Source organism: Lycium barbarum, chromosome 2 (assembly GCF_019175385.1).
Source record: "Lycium barbarum isolate Lr01 chromosome 2, ASM1917538v2, whole genome shotgun sequence".
Lineage (NCBI taxonomy): Eukaryota > Viridiplantae > Streptophyta > Magnoliopsida > Solanales > Solanaceae > Lycium > Lycium barbarum.
The window spans coordinates 148,190,822-148,208,441 of NC_083338.1; the positions used below are offsets into that span (position 1 = coordinate 148,190,822).

The window sequence follows — 17,620 nt, forward strand, 5'->3', positions numbered from 1 at the left end:
CATCAAAACAATTGCTTTCTCGTGTTCAATACATTATTCTGTCTCAAACATTTTTTTTTTTAAAAAAGGTATTCGATGGTATGAAATAACGTCAATATTGTGCCTAAAGACCTCATAAGGGTATTTATGGAGCCAGTAGATTTAATATGAGTGTCATCTTATTATATACATACATTTTACAATAATTTAAAATGTAAAAAGCAGATCCAGTTATGTGTATTTCTAGTGGAAGAATGGAATTTATTATGACATGTACTAATAGATTGAATAAAATCTCAAAGAATTCGTGTTCAATGTGTTATTATATCTTATGGAGGTAATCATAACCATTTTTCCTTATATCATCAATAAAAGAATAGTACTTGTATATAGTTTTAAGGTACAATAACAGGTCTGTGGAACATATACTACATGTCCTAAATTTGTGCATTGCTATTGCCTACGGTATAAGAAATAAATAATAAAGAAACGTGCTACCTCGTAAGTGTATCCTTGGAAGAAGGTAGGTTGGGCATAGAGCAAGGGGCCATTTGTCTCAAGTAAGTGTTGGCCATTTGGCCTCTTCTAACAACCAATCCCTACTTACATTATTATTCACTTACAAAAGGAACTCTATTATGCAACTTGCGAAATAATACTACTTTTCTAAAACGTTTGGAGTTACAAATTTTAGGATAGCAAATGATTAAACCAGTGACAAAGTTGTCAATCACATACGTCATGTTGGTAACACGATGCATAAAGTCTGGTAATTGTCCAGTGCTAAAAGATAGGGAAAAATGCTTTATAAACTTAAAATGGAAGCTCCGTGAACGACTAAATAAAGTTTTACTGAGCATGATAAAATCAGTGACAACAGTTATGGTCGATTTTAGAAATTTAAGATACCTCACAAATGAATTTTACCAATTTGAATAGCAATAAATATCGATAGATATGTATTCAGAACTTACCATTTTTGAATTTTAGATCCATCACTATCCGCCTTTAGAACCTTGTAGACATATATATTTCAGAACTTAATATTTCTAAAAGTTTGTTGAGTCACTTTTAGAATCTTATTGGATAATCCTAAATTGGACATGACATAGACTTTATGACTTAGAATATGATACCTTATCACATTCGTGGGAGGCAACTATGAAGTTGATTTTTAAGGATATGAATTTTCTACTACTAGTTATTTATGCTTATCTTTTTTAGGTCACACCAAGGGTCCCAAATCCTTATTTTATTTTCTTGGAGTAGGAGTCGGGGTAGGGTGGGGGTGGGGGACCATATTATAGCCAATTCCAAAAGGAAATGATCTTTCCCAAGGAAAACTTAAATATTTCTGTATCATTAAGGATTAGTTTATTACAAGTACTAGTTCTTGCTCTACTACAATAATGAAAAGTCAATTTCATGAGTCTGGAGTCAAAATGACATATTTTTGTAGTCATTGACCCAAAATAGGCTGCCTTTTTTTTTTATACCACAATGGATATTTCGTTGGATAACCAACGAAATACCCAACAACACTGATCCTGTGCCTCACTGATAACTTGCATTTCGCTACAAGTGTAGCGAAATGCAACAAATTTTTTTATTTTTTTTTGCATTTCGTGAATCTTAGAACGAAATAGGTTTTTTTTTTTTTTTTTTTAATATTTCGTGAATTTGAACGAAACTGATTTAATTTTTTATTTTTATTTTGTATTTCGTGAATTAATTCACGAAATATAATTGATTTTTTTTTTTTTTTGCATTTCGTGAATCAATTCACGAAATATAACTGACTTTTTTTTTTTTTGTATTTCGTGAATAAAAAAACGAAATATGGAAAATATAATTTTTTTTTATTTCATCTAAAAACGAAATTGGAAAATATATATGATTTTTTTTTTATTTCGTTCATCTAAAAATGAAATTGGAATATATATATATATATATATATATATATATATAAAAAATTTTGCATTTCGTTGGTAGATCGGATAAAATATTTTTTTTATTTCGTTGATATACCAACGAAATAGGAAATTATAATTTTATTTTTTTTTGCATTTCGTGTATTAGAAAACGAAATAGGATAAAAAAAATTTGTATTTCGTTTATATAAAAAAATAGGAAAATAATTTTATTTTCATTTCATTTATATAAAAACGAAATAGGAATACATATATATATATATATATATATATATATATATATATATTTTATTTCATTCATATACCAATGAAATAGGATGAATATATATATATATATATATATATATATATATATATATATATATATATATATATATTGTATTTCATTTATATAAAAACGAAATAGGAAAATAATTTTTTTTTTCGTTTATATACCAACGAAATGTTTTGTTCCACGAAATGGAACAAAACATTTCGTTGGTATATAAACGAAAAAAAAAAATATTTTCCTATTTCGTTTTTATATAAATGAAATACAAAAAATATATATATATATATATTCATCCTATTTCATTGGTATATGAATGAAATAAAATATATATATATATATATATATGTATTCCTATTTCGTTTTTATATAAACGAAATGAAAATAAAATTATTTTCCTATTTTTTTATATAAACGAAATACAAAAATACAAAAAAAAAATTTATCCTATTTCGTTTTCTAATACACGAAATGCAAAAAAAAAAAAAATTATCCGATCTACCAACGAAATGCAAAAAACATTTATATATATATATATTCCAATTTCGTTTTTAGATGAACGAAATAAAAAAAAATCATATATATTTTCCAATTTCGTTTTTAGATGAAATAAAAAAAAATTATATTTTCCATATTTCGTTTTTTTATTCACGAAATACAAAAAAAAAAAAAAACAGTTATATTTCGTGAATTAATTCACGAAATGCAAAAAAAAAAAAAACAATTATATTTCGTGAATTAATTCACGAAATACAAAAAAAAAAAAATTAAATCAGTTTCGTTCAAATTCACGAAATATATAAAAAAAAAAAAAAAATTGTTGCATTTCGCTACACTTGTAGCGAAATGCAAGTTATCAGTGAGGCACAGGAACAGTGTTGTTGGGTATTTCGTTGGTTATCCAACGAAATACCCATTGTGGTATATAAAAAAAAGGCAGCCTATTTTGGGCTAATGGCTGCAAAAATATGTCATTTTGGCTCCGGACTCTCAATTTCATCATGCACATTTTACAAGATTGCCAGCTTTTTCATGAAGAAGTACAGCTGCTTTTGCCTCTTGTTTTAAAACCATCATTAAAATCTGGTATATCAAGTAGACAAAACCCAGCTTTGACATGCTTGTGCCTTATTTTTCAAGTTACTAATTCATTTTATGTGGACGGTTATTTGTATTTATCTTTCAGTTAACATAATTGTGTGAAAACAATGTATAGAAACTTAGAAAGTCCAACTTTTAATCTGAGCATCCCTATGAACCAGAAATTTCCTGCTCGCCTTTAGTTTCACTAACAAAGAAGTTGAGTGAGGATTCAGAGTTGTGTTGATGTTTCAGAAAATGATTTATAAGCCAATTAAATTCACAGTTCCCGATGAGCAACTGTTCCTTTCCCATTGAAATCTTTCTAACTAAGGCAGAAGGAGGGCTTTCCGGAAAGAGCAACTCGAAAATACTTTACTTCAATCCCAATATTGAAAGACGTGACTTCATGAGTGGATTTCGGGAATTACATCCACCCTTCCCCTTTTTGGTGTATGGCTTCAATCACAAGCTAGTCATTTTTTTTCAGTAGGACCCCTGAAAGCACATGCAGGATAAGCATATGTTTCTGGAGACGGTATAAAAGTGGCTCCGGTTCAGATAGATAACTCTCAACAAGAAAAAAGAGTAAGCTAGAACTAATCAAGATCAATTGGAAGCTAGAAGTCTATTGACAAAGTTCATGCCACGACGATCTATATGGAAGGGCAGTTTTGTATAATAAGGCTAGCTTCCTGCTGCCTACAAACAGTTTTGTAACAACTTTCACTAACTCATAACTGTGCTGTAGAAAAAAAGAATATATGGACTTTGATGAAAGTCTGTCTTCTATTTAAAAGTATAGAAAAAACCAGATTTTGGTATGTTGTATGGAGTGGATATATATATGAAATATTTGCCTGGTATGTACACAGATGAATAGAGTATTTTCGTGAACCGCGCCTCCTCGAATACCACATTGCATTTGTGAATGTTAAATAAGACCAACTGAGTTGAATTGATCCCAAGCTTCCTGCATCAAACCGACTTAGCACTTTTATGATTCAATAATATAAGCAAAAGGATTTAGGCTCATGAAACATGGGCTAATTTAATAGCATGGCCAAAGTAATAGTAGCATAATTATGAAGTATGGAACAATCATACACATAAATGTTTAAACTAGCGTGATTTTTTGAAAATTCTTACATGTAATATTCAACAAAATTATAAGGTACCTGCAGAATATCAAAAACTTTTTCTGCGATGTATTTCTGGTGAGCAGCAGCACCCTTTTGTTGGAGCTTATCCGGATGTATATAGAGTAACGCTCTCTGATATGCTCTTTTCACTTGATTTCCTTCAATTAAATCCACTAAGGCCACAGGCTTCCATCCGCTCTCTGGCCATAAAACCTGTTTAAAAATGATTGTGTTTCAAAAATTAGCAATCTCAACGTTAAGAAAGATACAATTCCTTTCCACGAATATAACAACAGAAACAAGATTTCTTAAAACTTCAAATTATCATCATCAACTAAATCTTCAACAGAAGCTGCTGGAATTGAGTAAAAGAGGAAACACTCTTACTAATTGTATGGTTGAGAGCAATGAGCGAATATTTCCTTTCCTCCCTTGTGACCATTGCTTAATTTTAGCATCTGAAGCCTATATTTTAATAGGAAACAATTACAACCACGTTACGGATGCTTGAATTCAACAGGGTTAGAGTGATACTGTCGAAAAGAAATAAATTACTTGGGTGTCCTCAGATTTGCCATTAGTTTGTGAAGCTTTGTCCGGATCTTCAAATAATTCTTCCACCTACGAAAAGGTAAACTACCTCATCAGTAACACAAATTTACAACAGAGGCATTCCACAAGTATGCTACCCTATTTGATCACTTGTAAACTTTAGTCGCAAAGATCTGAAGTCATATGACCTGACCTACTAAGGCATCAAACTGGTAACAAGTTGCAGACTCCAAAATTGGATTATTCTGTTTCCTCTAACATCCTTTTCCCTCTTATAATCCTTGCATTATTATTATTAGTTCTGGTTACCGGATAAAGTTCCAATGCCAGATTACATAAATGCTCGCGAATAGTCAATTAAAGAAACTTAGGAAAGAACTCATACCACATAATTTCCACCAAAGAGATCATCCATGCTTCCAAATGAGGCGTTTCGATCATCTCGTTTTGACTCTACAATACACACAAAAGTGTGAAATTTCTTTATGGTATAGAAATGAGCAAGCGGTGACGCTGTCAGTACCAACGACTCTGTAACATGTATCAGGGACACTGTGGAAATGAACTATTGAAATCGAAAAGAAAAAAAGAAGTAGAAGAATTTAACTACATTGAGAACAATAATAGGATTGGGATTCTCATGTCTCAACCAAGGTAGAAGCAGGTATGATAAGCAAAGGAACTGAATTGAGAACAATAATAGGATTGGGATTCTCAAGTATCAATCAAGGTAGAAGCAGGGATAAGATAAGTAAAGGAACTGAAACAAGGTCCATCATTCACTGAGTCATGATTCTTGTTTTGTACAAAATAAATATAACTAACCATTAGTTGATGGAGCAGCCTTTTGATCTGAATAATCTTTAGTCTGAGGAGTCGGTGTTTTCGTTTGGGAATATTTAGTTGTTTTCTCCTGCTTGTTGAGATTTTGGTCTACCTGCAAAAAGCAAAACTCAGAATCAGAAATTGTACAGATCACTACCAATGGGGCAGCGATGAACCATTGTTCCTGTGCCTTCCATGACTTGGGACCACAAAATGGAAGTCTAAGAGAGAAGTTTCGTACAGTAGGGGTTGCATCTTGCGCCTTGTCAATCGTGTGCGACTGAACTTTCTCATTTGCTTTTGGCATGCTGAAACTCTTTTCACTTTCAACTCCGCTATTGCTGCTAGCTTTCCATCTAAAGCTTGAACTTCGACTTTCACCTTCTTGAGGTGTTGAATGAAGCTCGTGGTTAAACATCTTTACAAAGTCCTGAACCTTTCCTTTAATTCCAGCTTTAGTTGAATTCTCGGTTGGTTTTAACGGTGAAATTTGTGGACTGCCTTTGTCTACTCCAGTATCTACTACAGTTTTTTTATCAAGACCTCTCTTCCCTTTTCTCTTAGCTTGTGGGTCTCTTTTTTGCATGTTATCGCTGACGTCAACATAGCTTTTCTTCAAAATTTTATCAACCTCATCAACAATTTTCTTCACTTCTTCACTGACTTTGAAATTTGATTTTGCTGCTTCCGTAGCTTTGACTGTGTTACTCTTCCTTTCTGTTTCTTGTGCCATAACGCCGCCTGCAAAGCAAAAAAGCATTTTTTGTGTAAGACAAACTACAAGTGTCCGTAGTTTCCAGGTTTCAAATTACTTTAGAAAGTACCTTGTTCCTCCGACTTGTTAACCAAAAATGCACGAAAAGGCTTCAACTCATCCTTTGTAGTTTCTTCCAAGTTACTTGGAATTTCTATCTGGATTCCGTCACCTAAACCTGTCTTCTGTCTGAATTGAGGTTCTTCTACTTCGCTTTTAGTTCTTAAGATAGTGTCATCTTTAACACTTTGAACGGATTTTGACTTTGCAGCGCCGAGAGTTTCCCCAACAATACCATTTGCCCTGTCACTGCTCTCCAGGTTCTTACTTCTCGTACTGAAGGGGTGAAAATTCGCATCCCTGGAGAAGTTGGTATTTTCTCTTAATGGAGAGCTGGCATCCACGTCATCATTATCTGTCCTTCCATTGAAGCTAGAACATCTTTCAAGTTTAATCTTCTCTTTAGACTTGAAATGCATCCCTCCTTTCAGTGGCACGAGTACGGGAACTCCTTTGCCTGCCCACTTGTATATGGAGAAATGAAATCGATATTCATTACTTGAATCTTCCATGCTTTCTATGTTCTTCTTCAGATTCCCTCCTATACCCAACTCATCGGATTCAGACATGTATCTTAAATCATCACCAATAACAGTACCTTCACGTGATAATAGACTTTGTCGATAAAATGTGGGAGCATCGTTTTTTTTGTGTGGACTATGACTTCCCGAAGCAAACGTGGGAAGATCTGTTGCTTTCGTTGACTTGGCAGGAAGGCTGGAGAGGAAACAAACACTTACAACCAATCTATGAAGCAACAATATAACAAATTGCACTAACACTCTATACAAAACACAACTACTACTACAACCAAAGGTAAAGAGAAGTAGAATTGACCGGTTTCCTTCATCAGCAAGAGACAGTAGATCAGTTGATATCATCACATAAAGTTCATCAAAACTGAAATTATTTACTTCGATATAGATCGAAACAAGTGCAGTAGACATGCAATTATATTGCGGTATAATATCTTTATATTATTTGATATTATTTGGTAGCATATTTGTAGGGAGATAATTACCATATATTAGTTAGTTTCCTTGTTTCACTAATTATCATATATTAGTTAGTTTCCTTGTTTCACTAGGATCTTAGTTTCCTTGTTTCACTAGGGTTCAAGATTGTATCCTATATATATTCTCTCTTGGTGAATGAATGGAACAAGTCAAGATTGTATAGTTTCTACATGGTATCAGGCCACACGTTTTTTTTTACTCTTCATCGTAAATTTCCATGGCCAGTGACGCCGTACCTCCTCCACCACCACCCAAAATTGAGTCTAATTTTCCCTATTTTCTCGGTCCTCAAAACCGACCCGGGGACTATATCACGCCTACTCGTTTCAAGGGCGCATCAAATAACGCTGCCGTCGGTCAGCACTTTACTTCCGAACAATGGAAGGCTATTACGGGATTTTTTGGTAATGCTACTGTGAGGACCCACAGCTGGGCGCTAACCATACTGTGAACCCCTGGGTACAGCTGGGCGCTAACCATACTGACCCCATGAACATGCGTACATACATACATACATGACATGCATACTCAGGTATTGTATGGGCAGGTGCCAACAGACAATTCGATATACGCTGCAGCGGCTGGTATCGAACCCGTGACCTCCCCCCTTTTGTTCTCCCAAAGGAGACGACTCTCACCAGTTGAGCTGCAGCGTATATCGAATTGTCTGTTGGCACCTGCCCATACAATACCTGAGTATGCATGTCATGTATGTATGTATGTACGCATGTTCATGGGGTCAGTATGGTTAGCGCCCAGCTGTACCCAGGGGTTCACAGTATGGTTAGCGCCCAGCTGTGGGTCCTCACAAAAAAGGCGACTTGTGTTTGAGGATCCGCAGGTGTAACCCATGCATGCTGCGGGTTGCCCTCCATGACTTGCTCATGTACACTGCATTATTGTAGGCAGGAAATCACACCATTTCGCTGCGTGCTACAGCACTTCGAACCCGTGACCTCAAGCTCTTTGTCTCTACGAGGGAGCGCCTCTTACCAGTTGAGCTGATTGTAACACCTCGTGCATTCGGGTTAAGATTTGTCTTATAAGATGGGGGTATAATGAACCCAATTTTAGTAGTGTATAAATGGTGTTTGAAACCCAATCAAGACATGAGAAGAGTCTTTGGGCAAAACAAAGTTGAAAACCACTCTACGGGGCATGTTTGCAAGTGAGTTTATAGATGGTCTTACTTCCAACGACCTTAACCCCATTATTAATTTGGAATTTGGGAAAACTTCCTTGATGAAAGTTGTATCCCTTTGAAATAGCTTTCCAACGGTATATTATGGGCCTCAAACGAACATCTTTGAAAAGAGTTATGCCCATTATACGACAGACTGTCCGAGCAGAAGAATTTTGACGGACCATTTGACGGTCCGTAAAACATTTTGACGGTCCGTAAAACATTTATACGGTCCGTCAAATGATCACAGAGAATGATATTTCGTTGGTCAGTTTTACGGTTCAATTTTACGGTCCGTAAAACAATTATACGGTCCGTAAAATTGACTCAGACCACCGTAAAATGAGCACAGAATGTCCAAATCACTGGAATGGTTTTACGGTAAGTTATACGGTCCGTAAAACCATTATACGGAACGTAAAACACATCGTAAAATGAGCACAGAATGTCCAAATCACTGGAATGGTTTTACGGTGAGTTATACGGTCCGTAAAACCATTATACGGAACGTAAAAATGGGCGTAGAATTGCCCGATGGGTCAGATTTTAAGATGTTAATAAGAGACCCAAACCCATTTTTTTTCATTCCCATTTCTCCTACACGACTCAAGGGTTCTATAGAGCCATCCAAACACTTCATATGCAAGAATCCAAGTGAAACAAAAGATCCACTTCATCAATCCACAAAACTAAGTGTGAGAAACACATCAAATCCATTCAAGTCAAGAAATTCCATGGAAGGTGGAACTAGGGTTTTGTTCAAGTGAAGCATTTCAACTCAAGGCTTATTCCTACAATAACTAAGGTAAGTTTTATGATGTTTCCTGATGATTAAAGTGTTGATAAGTTCTTGGGAGAATAGTAAATGGGTTTGATAAAGAGAATTATATGAACTATGCTAGGGTTTTTGGATTGTTGACTTGGGATTGTTGTATTCATATGGGTGATGAAGAATGATGTCAATTACATCTAATTGAGATTGTAGAATCAGCTAGAAGTAATAGAATGGGGATTGGGGGAAGAAAACACCATTAATGAAGGTTGTGGAGCTTCATGCCCACCAAGTGTTTGATAAAATGCTTAGATGAACAAAACATGGATATTGTTGCTAATATAGAGTCCCTATGACCTGTATTGCTATAGATTAAAGTTGAAGGGATTGAAGGACATTGTGATACACTCAAAAGCCGGAAGTTAAGGTATGTAGAACTTCCATCCACATGTGGGAATATCTACGTTCTTCCACATGATCCGTTTCTTAAAATCTATGAAGTTCAAATCCTAGGGCATTAAACCCAACATATTGGTAGCCCGTAATTACGTATGTATGTACATAAATTTTGTATCTATGTTCGTTATTGTATTCCTAACCTTCCATTACGGATATTAGGAATCCTAGCTTATTCCATGAATCATGAATTCTTTCTCATGTGTTCTCATTATGTTCATATGAAACGGTATGATTTTATTTTACAAGTTACAAGCATGTTTTCAAGTCAATTACAAATATATGATTATGAACTATTGTATTACTCATAAATCAAGAATATGTTTACAAGCTATTTCATGAAACCATATTTACAAGTTATTTCATGAAACCATGTTTACAAGTTATTTCGTGAAATCATGATTTCAAGACAAGTACAAGTTAATTCACGAAAGTCATGGGCTTCTTAGCCAACTATATTATTTTCATGTTCGGGAGTTGTATTAATACCGAGAAGGCTCAGATAGCCTGAAACTACGTATGCCAACGTAGGATAAGGATCGCTCCGCCCAGTTAGGACGATTCCTTCATATTTTCCCCATTGAGGGAATTTGGATCCATTCATGTCATGTTCATGTCTCGTGCCCCGGCAAGGTACGAGATGGCTTAGCTGATCGGGCAGAGATCAGACTCCACGTTTCTCCCCGTGGTGGTTCATGTCGGTATTACAGATCATTACAGATTATTACAGATCATTACAAATCATTACAGATTATTACAGATCATTACAGATTATTACAGATCATTACAGATTATTACAGATCATTACAGATCATTACAGATTATTACAGATCATTACAGATTATTACAGATTATTACAGATTATCTCATACTTACAGTACTCATGATTATGTTCAGTTCCAGTACTCAGTTTCAGTTTCAATTTCATGTTTATGTACTCATGCTCATGCTCATGTTCATGTCCACGTTTTCAGTTTCAGTTCTTATCATGTTATTCCATGTTCCATGTTGTTTCTTTCGGTTGCTTTACATACCAGTACATTCAATGTGCTGACGTCCCCTTTTATTGCCCGGGGGCCTGCATTTCACGATGCAGGTACTGATATACAGGACGACACAACTGCTCAGTAGGACCACATTTGTATCAGCTTATTGGTGAGCCCCATCTCATTCGGGGTTTAGTCAACTTTTATTTTATGATTAATTATGCATCTAAAGGTATGCTGGGGGCCTTGTCCCAGTAAGTATGTTTTTCAGTCAGACTCATGATAGAGGTTTCATAGACTAGACAAGTCAGTTATGTCATGTCAGACATTTGGAGACGTATAGTCATTTTGGCTCACTCATGTTTAAACAAGTATTTTATTAAGTATTATGACTTAACATGTTTTATAAAGGCTCATCATGCATTCACGTTATATTTCGCATATGTTATGTATCATGATGATTCAGCAAGCCATGTGGTTCGCTCGGTCACATGCAGTCAGGCACCGAGTGCCGTGTTACGTCCAGGCCATGGTTCGGGGCGTGACAGCTACAATTCCCGAAAATCGCTTGAATGGTAAGTTTGATGTTTTTTCTTGGATTATTGACACTGGTGCTACTCATCATGTTACCGGTGAGAAATCTTGGTTGTTTGATGTCCATACTGTTGATTGTCCTATTGGTTTGCCTAATGGTGAAAAGGTGTTTGCTTCTTTGGAAGGTTCTGTTCGACTGTCAGATAAAATCACCTTACATCATGTCCTTTATGTGCCTTATTTACGTTGCAACTTACTCTCCGTCCCCCAACTTACTGATAATTTACATACTATTGTCTCTTTTAATTCTTATATGTGTGCTATTCATGACCCACTGAAGGAGTTGATTGGAATGAGAGTTAGGAGGGACGGACTATACTATTTTAGCAAACCGGACGTGGTGCAACATGTGTCTACTGTCGTGGCAACGTCCGTATTGGAATCGTGGCATCGACGATTGGGCATCCTTCCGAGAGAGCAGTTAAGTTGCTTCCTTATGTCAGTAGTGATAAGAGTAGTTTAGCAAAGGATTGTGAAGTGTGTTTACGTGCTAAGCATCCTAGAGACAAATTTCCTTTAAGTGATAATAATGCATCTAGAATATTTGAGAAAATACATTGTGATTTGTGGGGCCCATATCGCCATGTTTCGTCGTGTGGAGCTCGTTATTTTTTAACAATTGTTGATGATTTTTCCTGAGCTGTTTGGATTTACTTGTTAGTTGATAAAACAGAAGTGTTTCCGATGTTTATGGCTTTTGTTGCTATGGTTGATCGACAATTTAATCAAACAATTAAAGTTGTACAAAGTGATGATGGTACAGAATTTAATTGTTTGATCGATTATTTTTCCGCCACTGGTATTTTGTTTCAAACCTCTTGTGTGGGTACTCCGCAACAGAATGGGAGGGTAGAGAGGAAGCATAAACATGTGTTGAATGTTGCGAGGGCTCTCAGATTTCAGGACAATTTGCCTATTTTTTTTTTTGGGTGAATGTGTTCTTGCTGCATCTCATCTCAAAAATTGTACCCCCACACCCAAATTGGAAAATAAAACACCTTTTGAAATTTTATTCAATAAACCTCCTTCTTTTGATGCTATTCGTACTTTTGGGTGTTTGTGCTTTGCTCATAATCAAAAAACTCAGGGTGAAAAATTTGCTAGTTGGAGCAGAAAGTGTTTGTTTGTGGGATATCCATTTGGTAAGAAGGGGTGGCGGTTGTTTGATCTTGATACGAAGGAATTTTTTGTCTCTCGTGATGTAAAGTTTGTGGAGGATGTGTTTCCTTTTGTTTGTCCGGAAGATGTTAATATTTCGTCTAGTTTTTTTTATGAGGGTGCTGAAATTGATCGTGATTTTATAGTGTACGGGGATGAATTAGGGGGCGAAGTTGATAGTTCGGAGGCTGCCGAGCAGCAACCGCAAACCACTGCCCAACAAGCGCCTGCTGGCAGCCAGGCCGAGCTGCAGCCAGCGGCCACTGTCCAGCCCGCTAGGAACCCAGTGCCAGCTGGCAGCAAGGCTAAGCGGCTGCCAACAGCCACTGCACAGCCCGCTGGGAACCCAACGCCCGCTGGCAGCGAGGGGGGGCAGCAACACCATACCCCAGTCACGAATGTGGAAGGTGGCTTGGGGCGTGGTTTTCGGGAGAAATTTCCCTCTGTTGTGCTTCGTGATTATGTGACACACTCAGTTTTTGCTAATAGTCCGCCCCCTACAACTCCTGTTACCAATCAATCCTCAGGTACTCCCTATCCTTTGGCACACTATATTAATTGTGATAATTTTTCTGTAAATTATCGTAAGTTTCTTGCAGCTATTATTTCGGGTAAGGATCCTAAGACCTTCAAAGAAGCCATGAAACACGAAGGTTGGAGACATTCAATGAAAGAAGAGATACATGCATTGGAAGACAATGGTACATGTACTTTGAAACATCTTCCTCCGGGTAAGAAAGCACTTGGTAATCAGTGGGTGTACAAGACCAAGTTTTTGTCAAATGGAGATGTGGAACGGCTCAAATCGCGCTTGGTTGTGTTGGGAAATCATCAACAAGCGGGGATTGACTACAATGAAACTTTTGCTCCGGTCGCCAAGATGACTACTGTTCGAGCCAGCCATTGCAGCATCCAAAAATTGGGAATTTCACCAAATGGATGTTCATAATGCCTTTTTACATGGTGACCTTGATGAGGAGGTGTATATGAAGCTCCCTCCCGGGTTTGAAAGTCCAGATCCTACGTTGGTGTATCGTTTGCGCAAATCGCTGTATAGGTTGAAACAGGCCCCTAGATGTTGGTTTGCAAAATTGGTAACTGCTTTGAAAGGGTACGGTTTCCTTCAATCTTATTCTGATTATTCTCTTTTTACATTTACTAAAGGGAATATTCAGATTAATAACTTGGTTTATGTTGATGATCTTATTATTTCTGGGAATGATTCCGCTGCACTTACAACTTTCAAAGCCTATTTGAGTGATTGTTTCAAAATGAAAGACCTTGGGTCTCTCAAATATTTTTTGGGTATTGAAGTAGCTCGCAGTTCATCAAGGTTGTTTTTGTGTCAACGCAAGTATACTCTTGATATTATCTCTGAAGCAGGATTGTTAGGTGCAAAGCCAAGTAGGTTCCCTATTGAGCAAAATCATAAACTTGGCCTTGCAAATGGAGATTTGTTGTCGGATCCGGAGGTCTACCGTAGATTAGTCGGGCGTTTGATTTATTTGGGGGTCACTCGACCGGACTTGGCATATTCTGTTCATATTTTGTCTCAATTCATGCAAGAACCCCGGATTGAACATTAGGAAGCGGCCTTACGAGTGGTCCGTTATTTGAAAGGCACACCAGGACAGGGTATTTTGTTACGTGCCGACAGTGAGTTGACTTTGCAGGGATGGTGTGATTCTGATTGGGCGGCTTGTCCGCTTACTCGTCGTTCGTTGACAGGTTGGCTAGTATTTCTAGGTCAATCTCCCATCTCTTGGAAGACAAAGAAGCAGCACACAGTTTCTAGATCTTCTGCAGAGGCTGAATATAGGTCCATGGCTGCGGTCACTTGTGAGTTGAAGTGGCTGAGAGGTTTATTGTTGAGTTTAGGTATACAACATCCCAAGGCGATCAAATTGTTTTGTGATAGTCAGTCCGCTTTGCACATCGCAAAAAATCCGGTTTTCCATGAACGAACAAAAGCACATTGAGGTAGATTGTCACTTTGTTCGTGATGCAATTAATGAAGGTTTGATTTCTCCGTCACACGTTTCAACATCTTCACAATTGGCAGACATTTTTACCAAAGCTCTCGGCAAAACTCAATTTGACTTCTTGCTTTCCAAGTTGGGCATTTTTTATTCCCATGCTCCAATTTGAGGGGGGATATTGCGGTATAATATCTTTATATTATTTGATATTATTTGTAGGGAGATAATTACCATATATTAGTTAGTTTCCTTGTTTCACTAATTACCATATATTAGTTAGTTTCCTTATTTCAGTAGGATCTTAGTTTCCTTGTTTCACTAGGGTTCAAGATTGTATCTTATATATATTCTCTTGGTGAATGAATGGAACAAGTCAAGATTGTATAGTTTCTACAAATTGACATAGACCATTGTTCACCACGGTACCCAAAAAAATGGACCGCTGAAGGAGTACATATTATTTTTATTGATTCAACATCAACTACATATTATCATTCTTTCCTTCTTTCTTTTTTTACAGTGTAAGGGCCAAGAACTGGTACTAAAAGTTCAGCCTTTTTTCCTTCTTTACCGGGACAGGAATTTGGGGATATCAAAATTACTACAAAGTCCAGAAAATAAATACTGCCAGCACATCTAACTGAGAGAACATATTCCATATGGAGATTAAGTTCTAACAGAAAAGAAAAAATATATACAGAAATTAAGTTCAAGTATACTATGTTTTTTACAATATCGGGTTAAGTTGACCTACAACAACATTAACTTTTCATAGCAAACTTGATACGATAACCTCAACTGTATAACCTACTATAACCTGTTGAATTGCATTGATAGTATAAAAGTTCATTACACTCAGTGGCGGAGCCTAAGTTAGAGTTACAAGTTCGGCAGAACCCTGTACCTTTGTCTCAGTCCTGTATCTGTATTAATAATTTCATTTAATATGTGTAAATAATCTATCCAGAACCCAGTAAAAAAACAAGGATTGTGATCCAGATAAACTAAAAATTCTAGCTCCGCCACTGGTTTCACTTTCTGTGTATATAACTTAGTGTATTAACTCACAAAACAAAAAGGCAAAAGAAAAAGGTACATAGAGTACCTGAATTGAGCTGGTAGTGAAGTACCAAAAGCTTCAACTTTTGGTGACAAAGGTCGAACAGGGCTTAAAACTCTGGAACTAGGATTTGAACTATAAGATTCATCAACTTTAAATATATCATCATAGAAATCATCGCCTTGGTTTCGCCTTGATCTGTTAGCATTTTCTCCCCCAAAAACTGGCTTTTCGTCAGACTCCATTGGGTCATTGAAACTGTGGCTCCTTCTTGATTCTTGTACTGAAAATCGCCTCGGGGGACCTCCGAAAACGTCGTTAAAATCCATCTCCATGTCACTGGATGAACTCTCAAATGATCTTTGAGGGCCATAATCAACTAAAACACTCTCCATGGAAAAAACTAATTCTACAATAAGTTCAAATACAAAAATGGCGGGAATTTGTTGTAACTCCAATTCTTTGGGAACCTTGGGTTCAATGCAAGAACATGTGTGGGATCCTAGAGAGAAACTAATGCATGTTCAGAGTGTACTTTTGTTTTTTGAATTCTAAGATTTTCACGAAAATGATGTGTTTTTTGTTAAAATGATTGAAATATTGGAAACTATGGAAATTATGTGGATGGAATATTTATGACCAGAACAAAAAACAGGTGGGGTAGGACGTTATGTGAATAGACTACATACCCAATACTAGTACGGATTAGTTTAAATTGAAGCCACACAGGATATACTGGTGAGATAATGTTATGGCTGTGAATAGTGGATAAGAGAAGACAATATTTGTTAAAAGACAAAAGGAGGAAGAATACTGGCCTCACTGACAATTCTATTTTTTCTTATTACTATATCTCTCTTTAAGAACTTAATATCTGGTGAGACAGAATTTAAGTGTTCTGGTTTTCAACTTTAGAGTGTGTTATTGAGTGATGGATTTTTAGGACCACTTATTAAACATGTGAAGCAAGTTTATGTGTTTTTGTTGTATTTACCGGCTGTCTTAAAACAATCCTACCTACTTTCATCTCTAGACCAGCTTACGAGCACTACAATTATTTCAAAATGCATCTTTCTATGTTCTGTAAATCTCTAATTCCAACATTCCATGTGACATGTTTAAGTTGACATTTTGGTTTAAAAGGCAGTTTCAGGGCTCGTCCCGGGGCGGGACACTGGCAAAACGCCCCGGGGCTCACGTGCGGGGCTTAGTTCTTGTGAGGCTTACTCCTCAAGCGCCCGACTGCACGCCCTAAACACGCCTAACGTCCAACGCTCGGGGCTCGCCTAACAGTTCTTACACAAATTATATGTTAAATTCCTTAATTAGAATCGTTGACCCTTATAATCCTTTAACAAATGAATGATACTTAATAATTTTTTCATCTATAGAAATAAGAACATTAGGTGTAACTCAAATAAGAAGTCGTAGTATTGCATATATTTGAGAACATCGTGACGGTGAATATCACTTTATATTTCTTTTAAAAATACATAACCGAATTGTACATTTTTACTTGTCATTGGTCTTTTGTCCTATGTATCAAAATTATCATATTTCATTATTTCGCTATTTGAAAGTAAATTTATTTTTATTCACGAAGGAGTTACGTTTTAATTATAACACTGAGATAAAATGAATAGTATGATAGCAATATTGTTTTAAGAAATTGTTTGATTTTTTCATTGTTTGAAAGTTAAGATATTATAGTTGATTTGCATTTCATAATAGCTATTATTTCATTGTATTGTTTATACTTGTAAAATTATATTATATATAATTACAAGTTGTAAGTGGCGTATAATGGATTGCTTTGATTAGTTAT

At 36.1% G+C, this 17,620-nt stretch overlaps 1 protein-coding gene across 1 annotated transcript; it reads right to left on the reverse strand.

Moving 5' to 3' along the window:
* Positions 1–3,915: 3,915 nt before the first annotated feature.
* On the reverse strand, positions 3,916–16,444 carry LOC132627981 (J domain-containing protein required for chloroplast accumulation response 1). Its single transcript, XM_060343635.1, has 9 exons — positions 15,841–16,444; positions 6,602–7,308; positions 6,019–6,518; positions 5,778–5,889; positions 5,338–5,405; positions 4,956–5,021; positions 4,788–4,865; positions 4,437–4,613; positions 3,916–4,231 (listed from the first exon to the last, which is right to left on the reverse strand). The coding sequence occupies exons 1-9, from the start codon at positions 16,188–16,190 to the stop codon at positions 4,193–4,195; spliced, it is 2,097 nt and encodes a 698-aa protein (XP_060199618.1). The 5' UTR covers positions 16,191–16,444; the 3' UTR covers positions 3,916–4,192.
* Positions 16,445–17,620: the final 1,176 nt, after the last annotated feature.